General features: G+C 42.9%; 1 protein-coding gene across 2 annotated transcripts in view; it reads right to left on the minus strand.

Annotated features, from left to right (window-relative positions):
* The window catches only part of NRAP (nebulin related anchoring protein), a 360,104-nt gene that overhangs the window by 114,155 nt on the left and 222,498 nt on the right, over positions 1–23,451 (minus strand). For both annotated transcript variants that reach the window (XM_086922847.1, XM_086922846.1), the window contains 6 exons: positions 22,298–22,609; positions 15,580–15,684; positions 9,843–9,941; positions 6,950–7,054; positions 5,963–6,070; positions 2,334–2,447 (listed from right to left, as the gene is read on the minus strand). In XM_086922847.1, the coding sequence (XP_086778973.1) occupies positions 2,334–2,447; positions 5,963–6,070; positions 6,950–7,054; positions 9,843–9,941; positions 15,580–15,684; positions 22,298–22,609 (843 nt within the window). The remainder of the gene's footprint in view (positions 1–2,333; positions 2,448–5,962; positions 6,071–6,949; positions 7,055–9,842; positions 9,942–15,579; positions 15,685–22,297; positions 22,610–23,451) is intronic.

Here is a 23,451-nt window from a genome sequence, read left to right on the forward strand (position 1 = left end):
AGTGTGTCCAAGCAAACTGGAGTGACCGCATGTATAGACCAATTATGTAGAAACCAACTAGCAGTCCTAGAAGTCATGTTCAGTGGTTCGCCTTCTACCTTTTAAACAGACATCAGTTTGTTCACATCAGTACTTTCAAATGTTCTTGTCACCGTGGACTTCCTCAGGGCTCCAAATTCTACATGGAGCTGCTTGGTGCTCTATCCACAGATAACAGCATCAACATTTACCAATAAGACGATCACACACAATTCTACCAGAAAGTCCCCTCTGCTTCAGACATGCAATGTCTCAAATACTGCCTACACATCACCCACATCTGGATGTCCAGCGCCTACCTGGAGCACAACCCAACCAAGACAGAATCTCTTGCAATGTGCCAAAAGCAAGAAACAGTGTAAACCTGGCACAATGACGTGAACCTTCATGGCATCATGGCCAGCAGTCCTGCTTATCTTGCACAGATGTTAACCATTTCTGGTGATTCTCTGCAACTCACAGCCAGGACACCATAGGATTGCGGACTAAGATGTGTAAAAATAATTTTTTTAAAACACGCTGGAACCACATCTTAGTATCGATCAGGACTATCCTGATGCTGCACTTCACATCCCATGAATGTAGTAATGCAGGAACAAATCAGTAAACAATCCAATGGCAAATTGATATATTGATCATTGATAATCATAGAGAGTTGGACAACTGCAAAAACAAGAACCGTTAGCAGTGTACTCAAATTATATAACTTTTCATCTACACCAAAATGTAGTTAGTTTCATTATAAAAGCATATCCTGGAAAGAAAATTAGATGATAAATGACAATAGTACTTATGTAATATAAGTAATGTCTCCTTGTAACAAAATACACATTAGACACACATCAAGAATACTAGAGAACATAGCTCAGCTGTCCACGCTATAAAATGCACACCTCCATGGTTTTTATAAAAGCTATACAAGAAGGAATCGCTGACTGCTGGCTGGTCCTAGAAATGTCCGTGAACACCAATATGTTGGAAATAACGAATAAACTATTTTACAAAAGGCCAGAGATGGATAGTTAAACTGGATGCAGTTCACAATGACCTTAATCTGGAAAAATATAGGAACGAATTTGCTTTAAATATCATGTTTGCCATAGAAACCTCTGTTATATACTCAACATTGATAGTGCAAAACATAGATTAGTTAATAACCTCGACCATATTAGCTAGTTTATGTGAAAAAGTTATAGTCAATCAGTGAAAATGTCAACAAACCCCATCTACAAATGTATCACTGGGCGGTATGAATCAAAATTACAAGGAATTTCATGACCCTTACATTTCCAGTAGGTATTTAAAATGTTAGTCACCAGTTCAATCCTTTTATAACGTCCATGTTTTCAGTTTGTTTCAGTTTTTGCTGTGCATTTGTTCTCCCTACCCCGTTCTCATTTTACCCCTTTCCCTCAGTCTTTTCCCCTCACTTCCCATTCTTCCCTTCCATTTGCCACTCTCTCTCTCTCTCTTTGCCTTTCCTCTTTGCGCCGTCTTTATCTTCGATTTCTTATTATTTTTTTCTCCATTTTAGCCTGCTCTTTTACTTCCTTTCTTTTTAACATCTTTGTTGCCCCTTTAATTGGTGACTGCAAAAAAGAACATAAAGGTATTCTCTTTTGGAACTGATTACTGGTTCCAATCCACTTTAAAAGATAGATAGCATAATGCATAACTAATTTGACTAGTAGACTTTTGTCAAACTAATGAGGTAAAAGCAAAAAGAACAAATGATGGACGGAATGCTGAAACATTCACCCAGAGTCACAAATAACTGAGTTTAATCCATCATTTTTAGACTTACCACACCACCCAAGTTTAGACCCAGCCATATGTAAATCAGTATTGTCCCTACTCCTCATGTGAACAGTACAGCCCGAACTGGCAGTACAGGTCCTTCCTGGCCCGGAAACAAGCATCTTGGAACCGGTTTCTAATAAGGTAGGCCCAATTCCTCAGCCACGATAATTAAGGTAAATAAAATAAAAATTACTCGCAAAAAACAATTATTCATGGAAAAATCAGTAATTTGAATGATGATCTTTTGTTTGAAATATATGTCAATAATATTTGTAATCTTTAATAAAAAAGGATTTATGATTATAATTTATTGAACATCCACTTCCTAGCATTGCAAGATTAAGTCATGCTTGAAGCAAATAATGATTAACATCCAGAAGAAGGCATAAGGACATGTAATTGGAAAATGACTGGTTGTCAACCACTGATGTATCAAGCAGTATCTTCCTTGGTAGGGCCGCCGACACTTACACAATTCAACTCAGGTCACTTACATTGCTCTGCAAGGAAGCTGCGTGTACCGAATGGGCAATGTTGATGTCACCTTCCAGACCACGTGCAGATGAAGCTTGCCCTTTCATTTTCTCAAATGCCTCTTTGTATCTAAACTGGAAAGAAAACAGAAACATTTCTAATCAAAATGGATGTCCGTGTACCCTAGTTACCGGAATTCGGAAAGCTTTGAAAAGTTATCCCCAATATTTACGATGCAAAACATTATTGTGTAAAGCAGACATGGTCCGATAGGCATGCATGTAACAGCTTCCCTGTTCTTGAAGGATACGCTTTGGATTCATAGGGCATCAAACTGATCCGTCACTTAAGGACTCAGATCTAATTGGCCAGCATGTGAGATGCTGATGGGAGGGGCACAAGATGTCGCTAGGGCAGGGCAATGTGCTGGAACAGATGTGAACAGATGTGAGTGGACTTGTCTGTGGGAGAAACAGAACCACGACATCTAGCTGAGGTACCAATCAAGCAAGGAAGTATCGGGAGAGAGGATTACGACCTAGGTGAGGACTTTAGAACTAGGAGACACTTTAAAATTGTCGACAAATGTGAAGCTAAATCGAACAATAAACTATTCATATCTTAAAATGCTATAATGAAAAGTACTTATAAAAAAGCTCTCGGTTCATTTTTTTACTAGGATGTGGGTTGTCTCATCTTCACTTGCATTTAGTACACTTCATTGGTTTAACTCTCACTGGGAATGCCATGCTCAATGAAGACAGAACTCCAAAATGGTAATCAGCCTAAATATGTTTCAGTTTTCCTTTAACCCCCTGTTCTCCCACTTCTCTTTCTTTTGTTGGTAGTCCCTTTACCACTCCATTAGCAATACATCGCTAGCCATGGTCAACTAACTTGAAGATGTAACTGATTCACTGCTTACTGAATTGTTTACCTATTAATAAATCATAAATGGAATTTACTACAATCTGAACATGTCCTACTGTTTGTTTTGGGAACATGCAACCAAGTGAAGTTTCCAAAACATTGCCATTTTTAAAAATAATGCGTATCGGGAATCCGAGCAGGTGTGGGTGCATTAGGTCTTAATATATAGAATTGTTTGTTTTTTAAAGATTACGTTTCTTAATAATAAAAAGTAAATCCGCATATTTTGTGCCTCAATCTTCTCTTGTGGAAATCTTTTGCGAAGTTTTGCATTTTAAGATTGAGTATCGGGGAAATTAGGACACGAGCCCACCGACTGATAAAAGTATTCTTTGGAGGGCAATATTAACACATTTTGCACAAAACTTGCTGCATCCGCTAAGGCATTCTAACTCGCACTTTTTTGAGTAAGACTGATCAGGGAATACCAAGCAAAAGATAAACAAGGGGGAAAGAGTGTGAGGAGATAGGAGATTGGATATGAAAAGAAAGGGGATGGAATGGCGAGGGTAAATGAGGGCAGAGGGATTTCCCCCATGTAAAATGAATTAGCACCAAAAAGTGCAAGAAACAATGTCCAATATTTCAATGTTTATTGTTTGGGGGACGATCGGGCTACAATTCCCAATGTATCTGTTTAATACAGAAAGAATTTTAAGGTTACATGCTTTGTTATTCAAAAGCTGATATTTTACCTTAATACAAGGTAACGATTATGAAACCTTCAATTTCAAAATGTTAAGTTTCAAATGTAACACGGATCCTCTTAGCTCATATTGTAGTTAAAATAGGGAAAGTACACTTCTGAGGTAGTTGTTTAAAGACTGAGGGGGCATATTTATGAGGAAGTGGTGGAGGGTGGCGATAGCCTCCTTGGCTTAACGCCACACTCCGCCACTTCTGAAACACAGGGTTGCACTGCATTTACAAGGATACGGTGCAGCCCTGCATTTATCCCCGCCCTGGCGCTAATTTAACGGCCTAGCGGCAACACAGGCCTCCTTACACCATAGTGCATGGGTGCCGACGTTGCAGGGGAAGATTGTTTATGTGCAGGAAGGTTTCCCTTCCTGCACATAAACAATCTCCAAAAAGTGTTTTGTAACTTCTATGTCTGCTTCTTAATGCAGCACACATAGAATTTGCAAAACGTCAGAAGGGACACCTTCCTGCACATTAACAATCAATGGCCTCTTACTTTTTCTATGTGTGCTGCACAACGAAGAACACATAGAAACAGCAAAAACTAAGAGAAATTAAACATTTCTCCTCATTGCGACATGGTAAGATCAGGTTTCCACTGGTATTAATTTTGGTGCTGCCCATATTTACGCCACCCTTGTAAATATAGAGCAACATCAAAATCAATGGGTGTTGCGGTGGAACACCCACGGCAACAACCATTGCCCGCCCCTTTCACGCTAGGTGTAGCGTGAAAGGGGGCCTTATTTAAAAGGCAGCATTAAGGCTTAACACTGCCTTGTAAATAAGGCGAAGCCCCTATCACCACCACAACATCAGAAAAAGTGATGTTGTGGTGGCAATAGGGGTTTGTAAATATGCTCCTTAAATTGTACTTATCAGTATTCGTGTGACTATAACTTGCTTCAGTCATGTTTTCTTTCTCAAGCTAACATTGCCCAGTGGAAGTGCTTATCCCTGATGCAGAGCCTCTTTGAGTTTCGGCTTTTGAGGTGAGAAAACAATAAAGTACCGTGTTCAGCCAAAAACTGCTTGTGCTTGTTACAGTTATGGCCGTTCTCATGATGTCAGCTAGTACCCTATTGGTATTGTTTGTGAAAATAGTATCATATTACTACTACTAGAAAATTGATTTATGTTAGAGTAGAAATTTGAATCATCTTTTCTCATTATTGTATCCACCATGGTTCATGGAGACCACTGGTTGGTTGACTCTATGATTCATTGACTTAATTTTTCTTTTGTCGATAATCCTTTTAGGCTCTCAACAGAATGTTTAATGGGATTTTATTGAGACATCCTGCACCTCTTTTGTGCTACCTGAGGAGAACTCACCCACTGTTGACCTTCCTTTTCTGCTCTGAACTCAGTTGTGTAACGAAAAATATACCTCCTGCGCAGAATCTGAAGAGTCTCCCATATATCACAGCTATACACTGGCCTTGAGCTGGCTAGGGGCCCATCTCAAGGTTTGAGGGGCACCTGAATGGCAGGGCTCCCCCTGCAATACAGGGGCTGCTTGGCCTTGCGTTATGCCCCAAACGGAACTGTGATAAGTGTGACATTGATTGTAATTGGTGCTAATGCTGTATGTTGGTAGTTTTCAAATGCATACATTCTGTAGGGCCCTTTCTTTGTAAGTGGTTTATGGTGTATTTACTCTAGATATACTATAGCTGTAAATAGAAACATTTCTGGAGTTGTGGGTGGAAACCTAAAAGATTTTAAATTAGCTCTTTGTGCTGTAATCATTCTGAGTCCTAAAGTAAATCTGAAATGTAGGTGCAAATGATGATTGCACTTCAATTCATATTTTGTCAAATGGTCTATAGGCAGGGAGAGGGACTCAACGCAACCGCATATAGGTATAAGTGTTTACTGTTACCCAGTGAAGGATCGAGCCAAAAGTAGGTGTACACCATCGTGTGGCCGGTAATCTGTACCGGGTTAATTCATGTTGGTTTCACATAGTCCTCAAACCTGAGAACATTTCAAGCATCTGTCGCAGGATACTTACGTCACTAACAATCTCTCCGGACGCCTTTGCTGCTTGGAAGGGTATGGCATCAAGCTTCAGTTTATAGCCTCCATCTTTCAGCTTAGTCCAGGATTCTTTGTAGCGAATCTGTTTCAAAACAAAAGGATCACTTTGGAACTGACCTATACCACAGCACCCTCCCCGCAGAGATTGAACATGACTGAAAAACCTGGAGACGCCTTCATCAGAAGAAGGAAGCAAGAGGCACAATGCGCCCAGCAGAGAGCACGATCAATACCACAGCATCATCAGATGTAGGCATGAAGCGCACTTATGGGATCGCAGTCAGCATTGTGCTGGCCGTCATCATTCAGACTTTTACTTAGAAAACACACGTGGAAACTATACACAGAAATATTGATATGCTTGACTTACAGTAGTAGGAGCTGATGATAACCTTCTAAAATAGAGTATTTTTTATCAATTTTCTAAAACTACATTCAACTATCTAATACTTCCTTTGACCAACACCCTGCGCTCCTACTCTTTCTATATGTTCTGTGCTTGAGAGTGTGTTTCCATGCTACAAGCATTCATTTGGTTCATAAGTGGTATCACTGTCCTCTCCAAATAAATCTTTTGTATTACCAGTGGCTTGGATTATGTAGGAGATGTGCGTGACTCTGTGTCCACTCCTTGTTCTGCTTTAGTTTACAGAAAGGACCCGCTCCACAGTACAGAGAGTGCGACTCACCACTCAGCCCCAATGTGTTTGCGTATCACAGTTCCGCGAGGTGCCTCATTATAAGGGCGGCTTGCTGCAAGGATTGGTCACAGAGGTGGGAGCACTAGAAGTGGCCGCTATGGGCTTTGTGGTTCCTCAGAAGTCACTGGCACATGTAGCCTGAGCCTGGGTGGAAGGTGCAGAAAACTCATTCAAAACTATGGAAAGCTGCTTCCAGCATTTTTAGGTTTCAATGTGGACCTGGAGTGAAGAGAGAAAACAGTTCCCTTGACACAACTTACCTCGCTTATGTTGGAAGCGTTTAGTTTTGCCTGTTGAAGCTCTGGTAGGTCTGCAGTTGACGTGTAATGATGCTTTGCGCTCTCGCCTTGCTCCTTGTACTTACGCTGTAAAGAGAGATAGAGTGCGTAAATTCAATGTAGTGCGCACTAGGTCGAGGCACTGGGGGTGTTGAATGCTGCTTTTGGAATGCTTTTTGACAACTAGCGATTTCTTGCATATACACAAGGCCTAGTAACAAACACTACCTCCTGTCTTCCACTTTTTACATGGCAAGCAGGGTCCAAGTGCACCTCACAGAAGCGCTGTGAGGACGATTGCTATAGCTTTTTGGTGGTCCAAAACAGATGTGCACCAAAAAAACGCTATAATGTATGATTGTGTAAGCTAGGTATGAGTCACAAAATAAGAGCGATCTATAAGAGAAAGTGGGTGAGATGTGTGCGTAATATACTCAATGTATAGGTAGACTCACCACAGTTCCACCTAAACATGAAAAGCTTGCCATACCCAGGGGAATGTCAGACAATTGGCCATGAACATACGGAGAAAATGTTGTTAACATCCATGAAATAGTACATGTTCAGGGCAATGTTCAGGAATGTATTTGCTGCACTTATAACCACATGCCGCGAAGTACGTTATTCAGAAAGTGGAGTGAAATACTCTAACAAATGCAGTACGCACCCATAATGTGGAAAGAGAGTTGAGGTGTGTGGGAAACGTTATTACTTTCCAGGAAGTACCAGCAAATTTTAAAATGTGTGGAAGGAGTAGGATATGTGTGGGATTCCCACACCATGTAGATTACTCCCTCGCAGGGCGCAGCTAATTGGAGCTCGTCGCCACTGTATGTGGATTTTAGACCATGAATCTATACATCACGTTATTCCTAAATTATGCCAGGGTTAGAAAAGCATGCATGCAAGATGATTTAAGGGCTGCGTAACCTGAAGCATCAAAACAATCATAATGTTTCCTTGTGCAGAAACTCAAACTTTGTGACTTACACCGGTTTACTAACCCTTTGCTAAGGAATGTAGGTGAGTCTATAAAGCAATAAAAACCAAATAGCAGTGCGTCAACATCCTATACATTTCTGCATGCAATTCGGGAACACAGCATAGCGCTTTATGGCTAGGATTCCTGATATATGGTGATTCGTTGGCAGAGGGGAGGGTAAAACACACCGACGTGATAGGGACATCCTTTGCTCGTTGTGGATAAATCGACCATGGTTGGCCAATGAGCATAAAAACAGGGCCATAGAGCTGTAAGGAAGATATGCATAAGCAACGCAGGAAGGGATGCGATTTGCATATCCACTTTGGCAAACATTACAAAATCCACAAATGCTATTGAGGCACTAGTGTCTTGGCTTGTATATACAGAGTGGAGAGCAAATCAGATCCTTTCCTGTATCGTAATAGCTGTAGGGATTGAAGATGGGTTCTACAGAAGGCCATCCCCAGTGCTGAAAATACATGATATTTAGAACATGAATGGCTTTCACTAAAATAATGGTGCTGCACATCACCTAACATGTCGTTGCTGTGCAAAGCTCTACACACAAAGAACATACACATAGTAGACCTTTGTTCTCTACTTTCAGGTTATGGAATCACTACTGTGCATAGGCAGGAGGACACACGACCAGCTGGTTAAAAGCAGCAACCACAAAAACTAGGCACCGATTTACAAGGGGTATGCCTGCTGGATGCACTAGCAAAGGAATTTGCACACTGTTAAGTCCTCATTATAGTGGTCTCTGAATTATGATGGGAGCTGTAACTGATCTGCAGAAACACCATGGTTCTGTGAAGTTTCACCCAGAGATTTCTGCTTCAGAAAGCAGCCTCTGGGTGATATTCTGGGGGGAAATGGAGAATCCCAAGAGGAATTGTATCCAGAGTTGCTGAGTCCCCAGGTAATTCCTAATTTCTCAGAGGGACCATAGGGTTCTCCCTGTAAATCGGATAATCCCACCTGTATCTCCGATACTGGTAAATCTGGGGTGGAGGGACTTAACATAGAGTGCTTCAGGTAGGTCAGAATGATAGCCTTAGCAGGGACAGAGTACTGTGGCACTGACCACTAGTGGGCAGCCAAAGCTATTGAGACTTCCCCTTAGTTTATCAATCATAGAGTTCCCAGTAGTGAACCACTGGGGTCGTAATCAAACTGGCCTGTTCAACCTAACTCCAGGAGCACCAAACCCATGCCAGATTTCAGGAGAGACACTAAATATGAAAATGAGTGCATTTTTAATTCATTCAATGTAAAGATATATTATATGAACATTCTGAAAATCTGTCTAGAACCTAGCCCACCTGGAGCTCGGTTGGTCCCGCCCGCTGTGGGGTCTGCCCCTGAGGTGGGAGCGTTCAGAAATGGAAGGTATGTAAAAATATCTTCATCACTGTGGTGTATCAAGTGTGCCAGGGCCCTAGTGCAAACTAGGAAACTTGTCTCTCTGACAGGGGATTGGGTAGTAAACTACAACAACAATCAAGATTCACTGGAAACCCTCCAGCCCTTGTTGCTCGGTGCCACTGCCCCTGCTGCACCATTGATAGTGTCAATGAAGAAACCGAAATGATTAAATTATTCCAAAAGGAAATCCTTAAAGCGTGACAAAACTAGAAGCAAATCAGCACAGAAGCCTAATGCAGGCAGGGTGCCTGCTGTCATCACAGGGGTGGGTATTTCATCCCATTTGAGTACTAATTGTGAACAGGGGTGGGGGTGGCGGATAAAACATATGAATTCCACAGCTGCGTTTAAAAATGCAATATAACAGTCTTGGCAGTCAGGGTCTTCAAAGAGCCTACAAAGAAAATGCAGGTTTCCTTTGTAATCATGAAGGTAGAGCACGTAGTGTGCGTTGTGACTTACATCCACCGCCTGGTTGTAACTAATTCTCGCCTGGATCATCTCGGGGGTGTCTTTAATGCTGGTGAACTTCAAAGCGTACGGGTGCTGCCGGTACTTCGTCTGTTCAACAGAGAAGGCAACAGGAAGAGATGAAAGCTCACAAGTTTACGCCCATATTTCATGCCATTTGAAAACACAGAAAAAAAAACCTCCCTGTTGTTTTCTGAACATTAGAGTGAATTTGTGAACGTAATAATTAAGATGTTTTCCTTCCTGTTCGGTACTGTGTGTATGCCGGTTACACGTGTTTATTTTCAGCACTCATCTGCAAAATCTCATTAAACATTAATGCATCTTTCCAGACTGCTAGACATGCGCAAAGGTAGAAACTTAGCAATCAAAACTGGAAAACTGTATTAAATACAAGATGTCTGTCTACCTCCATATTCACCTGTAGAGAGCCTTCCGCCCTACCCGTCTGTGTGTTTGTCCATCAGTTCACACGGGCATCCAATAGCCTACCAAGTTTCTGCTTGGTTAGTCACTCCATCCATCCATTTGTTGATCCATTTATCTATCCAGTTATTCATCCATCCAGCCGTCTGCCATTCTATCCATCCGTTATCCGTCCACCACTCTATCCGTCTAGCCACCTGTGATCCAGCAATCATCAATGAGCCCATTCATCCTTCCATTCAAGTATTGATACGTAGCCATCCACGCAGCCAAAACCAGTCAACCATCCATTGACAGATCCATCCATCCAACAATTCATCATCTCATCTACAAATCGCCTCCATTTTTCCTTCCTACCTTCTTTCTCTTCACCCACCACATCTGCTGTTTTATTGCACCTCCTATTGTCTCTTCTGGAGCACAATCCATCCATTCCGCTGTCCCTTTGTCCTTTCATCTATCCATCCAGCCATCCAGCTATTCACCCGTCCATACTCTACCTGTTTGCCCGTCCATATTCCTCTGTTTGTATGGCTGTTTGCCTGGCTGCTTTGAATGTGTGTATATATATTTCGGATTGTGTGTCTCTACTAGCAGCGTGAAGATGAGATGACCTGCAGCAGCGAGGCTGAAGAAGAACACGGCAGACACGGGCAGCAGTTGTTACAATTTGAAGGAGAGTCAGGAAAAGTGTCCATAGTACAAATCTAAACCTCCTCCGGAGCCCCATAGCAGATGTACACCTTATATGGAGTCTTATGGTATATATTCCTTCCCACCAAAAACACACATGCTAAATACACGTTCATGACGCGTACCTGAAGTTGTCTTAAAAGTAGACATTTTGAAACACTGGGAATTGCGATGGGGCGAAGGGAGCGCTGCTTAACATGACTCGAATTACACTATGAAGCAGTAGAGGGTTTGCAAAAAGAAACACACGCAAAAGCATGCAGACAGACAAAGAAACGTGAATTCTGGGGATTGGAGAGCCTGCTGTTCTAAGAAGACTGAGGCAAGAAGGAGAGACTTAGCGCCCTACCACGATCACTCAGGTTGCCACAATAGACGCCAAGATTTGAACTGTTGCTGCTTGTCATTTCACGCCTCCGGGACAGAGGAGAGAAATATCGTGCAGGCCATTAATAATGTGATTAATGCATTCTGGCAATACAGTTATTGTTCCCATCACTCAGTTCTTCTTTGAAGCTATTTCCTTTCGAAATGTGGAAGTAATTGGTGTCAGAAAGTGCTTCATTATGTTCCACTATAGCAGGCTATTACTTAGATATTTGTCATTTCAATGTGCCAGGCTATGTATGTGCACGTGTAGCCTAATGAGTGTGCATATATTGCCGTGTGTTGTGCATAAGAATGAGTGCATGTGTGCGGATCTGTATGTGTTCCTCTCTCTTTAATGTTTGTGTGCTTTCATGTCTGTGCCACTGTTAATGTGCATAGGTTTCTGGCTATATGTGTCTGTATGAGCCGCATGATGTACGTTCATCTCCATCTGTGTATATGTGATTGTGCATATATGTGAGACCAGAAGTATTCGCAGGTTATCTGTGTGTTTATTCTCTCTCTGTATTCATGTGTGTATCGATCGAGGTGTGTGTTTGTGGTTCTCCGTGCACACTTTTGTATCTAGTTGTGCAGTGCACTGTGACTGTATCTCCAGATACGTCTTTGTCTGAATATGCAAATACATTTTTAAATAAATGTGAGATGCACATGCCAGTGTGCAGCCAAACATTGAGATAAAGGTACTGCACCCCTGGTGTTGCGCCTTCAATCACCTGTGAGAGTACCTTTAGTACATTCTCCTACAGCTGCCTGCTGTTCAGGGCAGATGGTTGCACAGTGTAATATAAGGACTTGACCATATCTGCGGCAGCACTTGGATGATGTGTGGTTTTACAAGCGCGTGTGTGCAAACAATGGTGGTTCACTGACACGTGGCAGGGTTAACCAGCAAGTGATGGATAACTACAGCACATCTTGGGATTTACCGGAATAAGGGAGATTCACGGGCGCTTCACTGGCACAGAATCACCTTTGGTGACGGTTGAGATACACCTTGGCATTGACTGGCACGTGGGTAGTTCCAGATCAAATTGCGATATTGACTGGCATATGACTGAAGATGCATGGTGGGATTACACAGCATATTATAATAAGTCACACAGGGGCAGGTCATGCAGCTCCCTGTTATGATGGAGCACAGAGAGAAATGACTGCTGGTAGATGACAGTCACTGTCATCGAAGTAACAATGCCTGGCACATAGCAATGTATTCAAATTCATTGTTTTCGTACAATCATTTGCTGAAAAGAACGAGAAACTAGGAGACAAAATTAGAGTACCTTAAGAAAAGTACATGTTGATGTACAATTTCCAAACCAATCCCAGACAGTCCAGTGCAATACAACCAGACCAAAGAACTGCATGACACTGAAGGTTCACTTTCAATACAGAGATGCAGCATAAGTGCAAACGGCATGATGAACTATGCATGCCCATGGAGCTTATGCGATGGGGCACTAAAAACCTGTGAAGGTTTTATAAAGACTGTCACCTCACATACTGCTGTGTGAGGTCAGACAACAGAGATCCTCGCACTCTGATGCATATTGTTGAGCTTGCATATCAACATGCACAGAATGCTATTCTAGTCTGATGAATTTCCATAGTGCCTATAAAGTTACCTGGCACCAGTGGTGTTAGCTAGTAATCGCCACAAATCAAGCTGAAGCCACAAACAGGAAAGTTCTCAATAACTTGAAAAGTGGCTGTTGATCAGCTGAATAGAAAGTTTCTGGACTAGGAAGCAAGAAAAGAAAACAAGCCTCCCTCCCCACTCACCCCCCCTCACCACTCTTGACAAAAGCTGGGCACAGACAGCAAGAGAATCATTGCTTCGATCACTGTCTGAGGAGGGTCAAGTGGGAGAAATGGAGCGATCTTACCCAAGAAGGTAAGTTGTAAGAAACAGGAACAAGAGATTTTGCTGAGGCCAGAGCAAGAGTATATGGTTGATAAAATGAACCCAAGTTTCAGACTGCCGTAACTGGAATGAGTGGTGTAACACGATCAGATGACCACCTACTTGAGGGCAAGACAAAGGTATTCTTATCCATGACAAGAACTCCTGTTTTGTCAGTGCTAAATGTAAATGTAAAATGTAAATTGATACTTGTATAGCGCACTACTCACCTGCAAGGGTCTCAAGGCGCTTGTACGAATACCGCTGTGGAACCCATCCTGGCTTTCCCTGTGAGGCGTCCACTCCTGGGCACCCCCAAGGTGGAGGCCAGGCATCCTTAGCGTTGTGGGGGCCGTTGTGGAGATTAAGCAAGCTATTGCCCAGAGTTGCAGAGTGGGACTTCATGATTGGAATAGGCACCGAGGCGAGAATTATCAGGCCCGTGGAATTTTGAGCCCAAGACCCGCCGAGGCGGGGAATTGAACCCTGGTCCCGGGCTAGACCTCTGCATCAGGGTCTGCGCTCTAACCATTGAGCCACACTTCTCCAAAGTGCTGAGCTATAGAGTTGAGACTCTTCCAGGATACAACTGCAGTGAGACAGTTTTGAAAGTTTCTGTTAGTGCCTGATGAAGCCCCATCCAGATAAATAAGGATGTCAGTGTTGTGAGCATAGCTCAACATGGAGAAAGCAAAGGTCTAAATGACAATGAGCAAGGGTTAGAGGCATAGACGCTGCACAGGGTATGGCTGAGGGGAGAACCCCTAGGGACTAACTTCAATACAGAACAAAAAGGAAAAACATGAATGCCCCAGGCATGGTCTTTGAGATAGTCCGTGATCCAGGCTAAGGCTAATGAACGTCAAACTGAAAGAGGTACAATAGCACGATGTCGTGCTACTGTACTTAACCCCTTCGATGCTTGTGACGGAACGGTTCCGTCACGAGTGCCGGTTGGGCTGTGCTTATGACGGAACCGTTCCGTCACAGGCACGCCCGTTTCTTAGAACCTTCAGCACAGCGCGAAAATTTGCGCCGCGCTGAAGGTGTTAAAGCCACTGATTTGTCTAGCAAAATCAGGGCAGCAAAGCATTGTGATCTACTAGCAAACTAAGGTCGTCAGGGATCAAACGAAACCAGACCTTTGGTTTTCAATCAACAAATTGGATGAGATCAAGAATGTTGTTAGATTAAGACGTTTTACCTAGAGTGAATCACAAAAAAAATTGGGCAGCATTAAAGTCTACTAGTGGTGAAAGAAAAATAGGACATTTTCCACTGAAAAAGGAAGGAAACTAAAGAAGTATTTTACAGCACACAGGTTTTGATACCAGGATACAATAAGAGTTGGGAGAGGAGGAGAGTGAGAAGCTCCCCAGAACCCCTGACCCGGTACGCCAGAGATGGACACGAGCAAAGTGGGACTCTTAGGACAGGAGGGCCAAGACTGAAATGGATTTACAGAAAATAAGAAGTTGAAAGTGATGATGTTCCAAAGAGTTCTCACCCTGGGGCATGTCTCCTCCATGCACTCACGTACTCAAGAAGTGTGTTTGGGTATGTCAAAAACATTAAAGTACTTTACAGAATGGTATAGTCCTCAGAAAGGTAGTACTGTGTCTCGGAACAAATACTGTATGCAAGTGGTTGCAGGTAGGTATTAAAAAAGGGGACAACCTTGCCTCAGTATCTGTTTCCATATGTGGGTTTCTGTGTTCATATTTTCTCTGGTAGTGTGTGCGCGTCTGTATAGATTGTTTGAATGGGCACAGACCTCCATGCTTCTACCTTTTACGAGTGTGCCTTAGCTGTGTTTTGACATATTTTGCTTTAAAATACACGCACATGGCATGGCTCGAAGTGCATTTCTCCATGTTCTTCTAGAGTGGGTTTTTACTGTCAGTGTGTGTGTGGTTCTGTATCTATATTACGTGACGCTCATGTGTCACTGTTGTTCAGGTGTGCCTTTGTTTTGGTCTCTATATGCATGTATGTATGTACTCTTGCACTTCTCACTCAGGTTACGAACCAGAGGACGGGCTCGAGCCTGCACTCAGGCAGCCGTCCATCGCACGAATCTCCTTCTTGACTCAGGGACTGTCAGGATAACGCAGCCTGTGAATGACTCTTCTCTCAACATACCAGCAGGTGCTTTTGTTAGTGCGGAGTGTGTGTTTGCGTGCCTGTGAATGCCAGCCCCCTCCCGCTCTTTACTTTGTCAGTGCACTGTATGCTAATTTTCACAGCGGAGCCTTCCGCACATTATGCAGCCGGGCGAGCCTTTAATGAGCTGTCAGCTGCACGTGCACGTCTCACCTCGCTAATGAGTTCTCCCGCTTTCTTTGCCTGCTCCACCGTCAAGGACCCAGCAGCCATCCACCCAACTCCTTTCATCCAGTTCAGATCCGCCTTGTACTGGTTCTGAAAGAGAGAAAAAAGCAGGCATTATGGGTGCCAGTCCACTAAGAGTGACATTAAAGGACCCTTGCAAATGAACAGCATCCTTTGCCCCTCGCTAGTCTCCGTTCTGCAGCAGTGCATTGTGCATCGGTGCAAAGTCGGCGAGAGTGCACGTTTGTTTAGGAAGCCCTCGACTAATCATGGCATTAGAAGGCTTTAATTCATTTTTTTAGTTCATGTATTGCCTTGTGGCGCGCGGTACTTACATGTACTTCAGATTGTTTCAAAATGGAATTGCTGGGAGGGAATGGGAGCAAAAGCAAAAGTCGCTCTGGAAAGTGTTTCTGCCGAGTCTAGATAAGCCTGCCAGAAAAGTTGAGTCTTCAGGGATCGGCTTTTTTTAATGAAAGGAAATTGTTAACACGATTTTTGTTGAAAACCTTTCGATTGAAAAAATTGTGATAGAAAATCTCCACTTTATTTAATACTGTTAGTCGCTTTTTGTTAAAAGCACATCATTTGAAGTTTAGTTAATAATGAACAAACTGGGACTAGTTAAATTACAGCTCTAAACCTAGTCTTAAAATATGTTGGTGATAGATGGCGATTATCGCACATTTTAGCCATAATACCCTTAACCAGACGTCAGCATATAATAAAATAGCATTCGTTGTCATTAGCATTGTGAAAGAGATTAAGAGAGCACCTACTAACTCGTCTTATTGACGCTACATGCCTCCTATGCTACGGTGGTCCCTTGTTAAGAAAGCCCACTATCGATGGAAATGAATTTGCAAATTTTCGTCCAACTTCGCTTCAGTCTACCTTTGTGAACATTATTGAAAAACATATTAATCACCAAGAATCAGAACATTTGGAATCCTTCAACCTTCTTCATTCATCCCAGTCGGGTTCTCGGACCAGATACAATACAGTGTACAATATTTGGGGGTAACAGAGAATTGTAGATCGATTCTGCTCAGGGGGGAACTGCAGCTCTCATCCTTATGGCCAGGAACTTGTTGATGGCCAATGGATACTTACCATCCGTCACCATCAACCCATCCATGTCAAACACAATGCCTGGGACCCAGTTCTTTTTTGGGTTAGGGGTTGTAAGAGCCCAGGCGTATTTATTTTACGCACAGAAGACATTTTGACATCAAATTATTTTGCGCAGTAACCACCTTATTTACATCTCATTTACAAGTGATACCTAGCCTTAACAGAGACTACATGGGAGTTACCTAACCATAACTAGTTTGTTCCTGTGCAGTCAACAAAAAACATTATTGTTCAGAGTGAAATCCGCGAGCCTTCTTCTTAAATCTCCCCCGTCGTGATGAAGGATACCTCCTTATGGGAGGACCCCACCTTCCCTCTCCTGTACTGGGGACCCGGCTGCCCTTCCAAAACCTACCGTGGACACCCCCTACACCCAAGGGCTGAGGTTAGCTCGCACAACCTGCGCGTGCGTGGGGGGTTGATAGATAAGGGCTGTGTGTGAAATCAAAACACAAAAACTTCATGCTAGAAGGGGAAAAAGGAGGTATTAGCCATAACATCACTACATTATTGATTTCCTGATCCATTTTTGGCAAAGGAAAGAAAAAACATATACGTTTGCCCTAGTTCTCACCTACACACCCCTGCGCGCCCTTCCCAGGACACTTTCTCTAAGGATGGTGGGTGGTAAAAATAGAGCTCTGCCCATGTGGCTCCCACAGGGCAGCATGTGGTGCACGCGGGTCCTGAAAGGTGATGTGGGGGGGCAGCTGCGACGTCGGGCAGATTTTTGCCACATTGTGTATGCGGCAGCAAGCAGGCACAAAGAGACCTGCTCACCGATGCGCAGCTGCTTTTAATGAGGCAGGATTTATAGCAGAAACACTGGGTGCACTTAAGGGCTTCCGGTACCAAGCCCAGAACCTGCCAATTTTGCCGCCATATCATTGGCTCTCCCGAGTGGGAGAGCCTCTGGCATTTGTGCTGCTTTTGATGTTAAATCCCACCCTGTGCTCATGAAAAGTCTGGCTGAAAGCAGAATTGAAGACATAGCTTTGCTTTTGTTTTATTCCTTTTTGGTGGACATCACTTTTTAAGCTGTCTCGAAGCCTTATGCATCCCCTTATGCATCCCCTGTACAGTAGCAGTCTTCGGCATTCTGCAGGGATAATCTATGAGCTCCACTTTGTTTAACATCTACGTCCGCCCTTTGGCTGATACAGTAGAGTCTCACAGCTTTACTCTGTTCTATTATGCTGATGACACACAGATAATCCTGTTGCTTTGCTCTGAGGATGATAATAGGCCCTCCAATTGGGGTGCCTGCCTTACGGCAGTCACACAGTGATTGGGGAACAACTGTTTTAAACTTAATGGCAGCAAGACTGAGATTCTTTTGGTGGGAGCCCAGAACCATTTTTGGGCACCTAGATGGTGCCCTGGGGATCTTGATCGTCTGCCTACAGCGAACCAGGTGGTTAAAGATCTTGGATTCTAGATGGACACCAAGCCCACTATGGATCATCATATAAATAAGGAATCTGTCAGCTGATTAGGCCTGTTTAGATGCCTTAAAAAACTTATGGCTTCTTCCCGTTACTACCCAATGGACAATTATTCAGGACTTGATCATCTCTCGCCTTGATTATGTACTTTACCTGGGGGCCGCTAAATCATCTGTTAAAAGGCTGCAGATTATTCAGAACGTCACAGTTCATCTGTTATGTCACAGTCCAAAACATATCTGTTTCGTTTGAACTTTGTGATCTTCATTGGCTTACTACAGACAAGGACATTAAATTTGAAGTTTTGTGCTACATGTTTAAAGCCATATCCCAGACAGGACTGCAGTTTCTAAGGTTGCTGGTTCACTCCTATATACCAACCGCAATTTACATTCTGGCAGTCAGAATCTAGCCATTATCCCTCGACCAGGCCAGACAATGAGGGTGCTCCTTCACTTTTTTGGATTGCAAACTCTGTAATTCTCTTCCTCTTTCACTAAGAACGTGCACCTGTCATGTTATGATATGTTATTTCAAACTGTATAGCACAATAGTCACCCATGAGTGTATCAAGGTGCATACCAGGAGGGTAGGCAAGGGACCCCCTGAAGGTTATTCAAAAAGCCAGGTCTTCAGCTTCTTGCAGAACTCAAGAGCTCTGAGATGCTGTGGGAGGTCATTCCATGCTTCGGGGGAGATGTAAGATAAGACACGACCTCCTCCTCTGCTACTGTGTATGAGCGGTATGAGTGCTAGAGAGAGGCCGGCAGAGCAAAGGTGTCTGGACATTTTGTGAAATTGCATGCGGCTACCGAGGTATGTAGGGTAATGTTGTGTTGTTCTTTCTACGTGTGTGCGAGGAGTTGGGCATGTTTGTGTATGGGGAGCCAGTGGAGTTTCGGTGGTGTGGTGAGATCTGGGTGTGGTGAGATAAGTTGAAGACAAGCCTTACTGTTGTGTTCTGTATGGTTTAGAGTCTGTTCAGATGATGTTTGGTGATTCCAGCATAGAGTGTGATTTCATAGTCGAGTCTGATGGCTGTGAGTGCCTGTCTGACAGTTTGCCTGGTGTTCTCTGGTAGCCACTTGAAGATTTTTGAAAGCATCTTCAAGATGTGGAAGTAGGTGGAGGTCACTGAGTTGACCTGGACAGTCATGTGTATAAGATGATTCCAAGGTTTCTGGGATGGCAGTGGGAGATACGTTGGTTATGCAGGTGGCGAAGTGGGTCTTGTCACCTGTGTCTTGTCCATAAGAGAGAGCATCAGTAGAATGTTGTATGCATAGGAGAGAATGTTAATGCTATGCGACCTGACGTTGTTGGCTAGTGGAGTCATGTAGATGTTGAATAGGGGCGGGTTGAGATACAATACTCGAGGGACTCCACAGATGAGGTTACTGTCTTTTGAAATGTAGGGTGGCATGATGATTTTCTGTTTTCTACCAGTGAGGAAAGGAAGATCCAGTTGAGGGCGGGACCTTGGATGCCTGTCTTATGGAGTCTTCTGATCAGGGTTGAGTAGCAGACTGTGTCGAAGGACGCTGAGGGGTTGAGCAGGCTGAGAACCGCTGTTTCGCCTCAATCAAGGATCATCCTGATGTAGTCGGTTGCAGCAATGAGGGCTGTCTCAGTGCTGCAGTTGGATCTAAAACATGAATAAGTCATATCCAAGAGCTGGTGTTATTCGAGGTGGTCTGTGAATCACTTGTTAAATGCTCTCTTCCATGACCCTGGCTTGGTATGGTAGTAGGGTGTTCATGAGGTAGTTTACCTGCTGGGTGTGGTCTTCAGAAGGTTCCTTTAGTAGCACATTGACTGCTGCATGTTTCCAGGCTTATGGGATGTGGCAGTGGTGATGGAAGTGTTTAGGATGTGGGTAAGTGCTTCACAAACCATGGAGACACCCAATTTATAGACATGTTGGGGCAAGGGTCCAATGGGGCTCTGGAGTGGATGGTTCTCATGCCAAAGGGCATCTGTGTGTGTGTAAAATGGAACTTTGAAAAATGCACTTTAGTGCATTTTTCAAAGTTTTCGAAAATTACCATGAAGGTCAACTTCATGGTAATTTGCTCCCCTTATTTGCGAATTTGCAAATTTGTCAAGTTTGCTGCATTGCATTTACGGAATCTCAATTTGAGATTCCTTAAATACAATCCCAATTTAAGAAATCGCAATTTTGCGATTTCTTAAATTGCGAAATTCCAAAAATGATAATGCATCCCAAAAATTGGAATTGCATTCGCAAACGGCCGAATTTTGCGATTCGCACCATTTGCGAATGCAATTTCCATTGATGCATGTGCCCCTAAACACCTACTGTTTCTCAGAACAACAATCCAGAAAGCATTTGCCATGAAACCACAACGACAAATAGCCCCTGTCTCCTTTTAAAGACTGTCATCTCAGTTTTCGACCACACTCCAGCGCTGAGATATTAACAGTCCAGGTCGCGCATCATACCATTCTCAGCACAGTCACAGCGGCTCGTACCTCATGTTTGTGCAGGGTATCTCACATGTCCATGCACTCCGTTGGGTTACATGCTGACGTTTTGTGAAGTAGCTCCTTCTAATTACTCTTAACCTCCAACAGTATTAAGATCACTCGTCCGACTGCCCATTTTTTAGTTGATGGAACTGTCCTACAAAATACTCACCACAACATACATTCTAGCCAAAGATTCTGGCAAAGGAAAGGCAAAAGGCCACATCACAAGGCTCTATGCTCCGACATTCTTACATAATAAAGCAAAGAGACCATGCATGCCATGTAAAGCAAACAATGTGTGAACTGCACATTTTTAAAGTCAAACTTGGCTGAAGTCCTGCAGAATAGGTGCCACAGGCTCACTTTTGAGTTACAAGGAGAGAGATTGCTGTGCTGGTTGAGTGTGGAGCCCTTCAACGGAAAGTTTGTGGGATTCCGAATTTTTAGCTATAAATTAATCTTTGGATCCTAATGGAGGAACTCTGGCAATATTTAAAGAACCTATCATAGTTTAGAACACATGAAAATAAGTTCATCGCCACCAAAGATCCATTTGCATTTTAGTGTCTAGTGGTCTTAAGTATACAACCTTCTCCCAAATGCGCTCCTTTTAGTGGCACTGGCGCATCAGAAATGAAGTTACATTTATGGCTCTCTTTCAGATTTCAATAACAGGTATATACGTAAAGGGAAAGTAATTACAGATATGCACCAAGAGGCCAATCATTCTACGGTGTTGGCTATACACAATGTATGTGTGACTCAATCACTTCATTCACTAACTTGCTCACTCAGGTCTACCAGGCCTATATAGACTATCTAAAGACCCGGGTTAAGGCTTAATGGTGGTATCACCAAAGAAAGAAATCTTTTCAGTTTGCTTGTCTCTATCTGAAAATTGGAGATTAAGAACCTCAAAGTACCCAAAACAAGATTCTTTTTGACCTTTTCTGGTAGGAAACAGATTTAGAAGGTGAACGCTTAGTGAGGAAGGTTCTGCTCAAATGCAGAAAAGATAGCTCAAAGAGTTAATGCATCCACCCCAAAAATGGGTGTGCATCTGGAAAGTCACTGGTTCAAAAAGTAGCATCCTCCTCAGCCCATCACCCAATAAAGGTTGATAAAATAAGTACCACTAAGTTTGTTTTGTTAACAATAACACATTTTAAGAGCATGTCTGGTTCTATTCAGACTTAGCTGACGGCAACACCTCCATCATAGTCTGTGACCCAATACTTTCCCACTTTCGCCTGCCTCACTAAACCAGTGGTTTCTGACCCAAGATACGAGTGAGAAAGGATGGATCTGGCAGTGGTGGAATAATTGTGGCAGGATCACCAGCTATTCAGTGTGACAAAACAACACTCAGGGAACACGTAACATTTTCTTGCAGACATGTATACATTTTGCCTGCCCCCAATCAAATACTCCTGGCGGCAGTAAGATTACCTCGTTGTACTCACATAGCACACTACGGATCTTGTATGAACACACTGACATAAGTGTTGCTTATAGTTCCTAGTCCACCATTGTAGTCTACTCATAATTGGCATCCACATAAACTTGGTTATGCTATTCCCTAATTCTACTGCATAAAGTGGAAAAAAACAAATATTGCAGTTTTCTGAACTCACAGCACTTTGCAGGGCATAGACTCTCCTTGCCCACTCCAATCTCATATCTGTAGGCAGGGCACTGTAATGGTGCAGACTTGTTTTGTAGCCTTGGCTTGTGGCCAAATTCTGAGCTCTCTTGGCATGCACCAAATCCATCATGTCCATGGAGACGTGGAAGTGGGTCTTTGAATCCTCAAATCCCCTCTTATACTCCAGGTCACTTTGTAGCTTTGACATCTGGAGCGAATGTGCCATCTGTGAGTCACCCTTAACCCCCTTAAAGCCGATCAACTTCCCCTTGGTCTTCTCATAATCTTCCTTGTACTTTATCTAGAACCAGAAAAGAAAAAAGAAAATGGCTCTGTAGTAAAATTGTCAGATGTTATCTAGCAGCAGACTTGTGAGATCAATTCCTCAGTTCATCTACAGTGTCAAATAGTACCACAAATGCACTAATTTCAAACAGTATCAACATTGTGGCTGACTTTGCTATGCTGATCTTTTAACAGGAAGGATTCCCAAAGGATGAGATTTGAGATTGTGGGCTAGTTAATGAGTAAATGAGGCCACTGATGTGGCATGTTTGTGACTTAAATTCCTTAGCAAAACACATATTATAAACAAGCCAACAAAGACATCATCTCGAAATTATGGATGGTCAAGATGCAGAACAACTACTGGGGTACTACTCTATTTACTACAAATTGCAGTTTGAGAATCGGGCTCAGAATTTCTAAACTTACACCAACATGCAAAGAACTTTCTAGTTCACTCCATTAGTTCACTTTATTTCCATGTTTTGCTCATTCTTTCTTCAAAAGGGCATCACTTTGACTTCTCCTCAAATAAACATTACAATACATTGTGACCTAGACACTCAGCTCTATTAAATTAATTCTCTCTGAAAGAGCAAAGTAATTGATGAAGAGCTAATTACACCCTGCTCCAGATCCCAAAAAAAGGGTTTTGTCCCAATTGTCAGTACCTAGAACATAGAGTAACAGGTCTCAGCATCAACCAACCTCAATTCTAATCAAGGCGGCGTCCCCTTGTTAGGTAGAAAGCACACAAGGGTAGTAGTGTTAGAATGAAGCCTGAGTATAAACCTGCCCTTAAATTCCTAATCCATATCCCTACTCGCCTAGTTCTGCATACATGTTGACAAATCAATG

The sequence above is a fragment of the Lissotriton vulgaris genome, chromosome 5, assembly GCF_964263255.1.
Source record: "Lissotriton vulgaris chromosome 5, aLisVul1.2, whole genome shotgun sequence".
NCBI lineage: Eukaryota > Metazoa > Chordata > Amphibia > Caudata > Salamandridae > Lissotriton > Lissotriton vulgaris.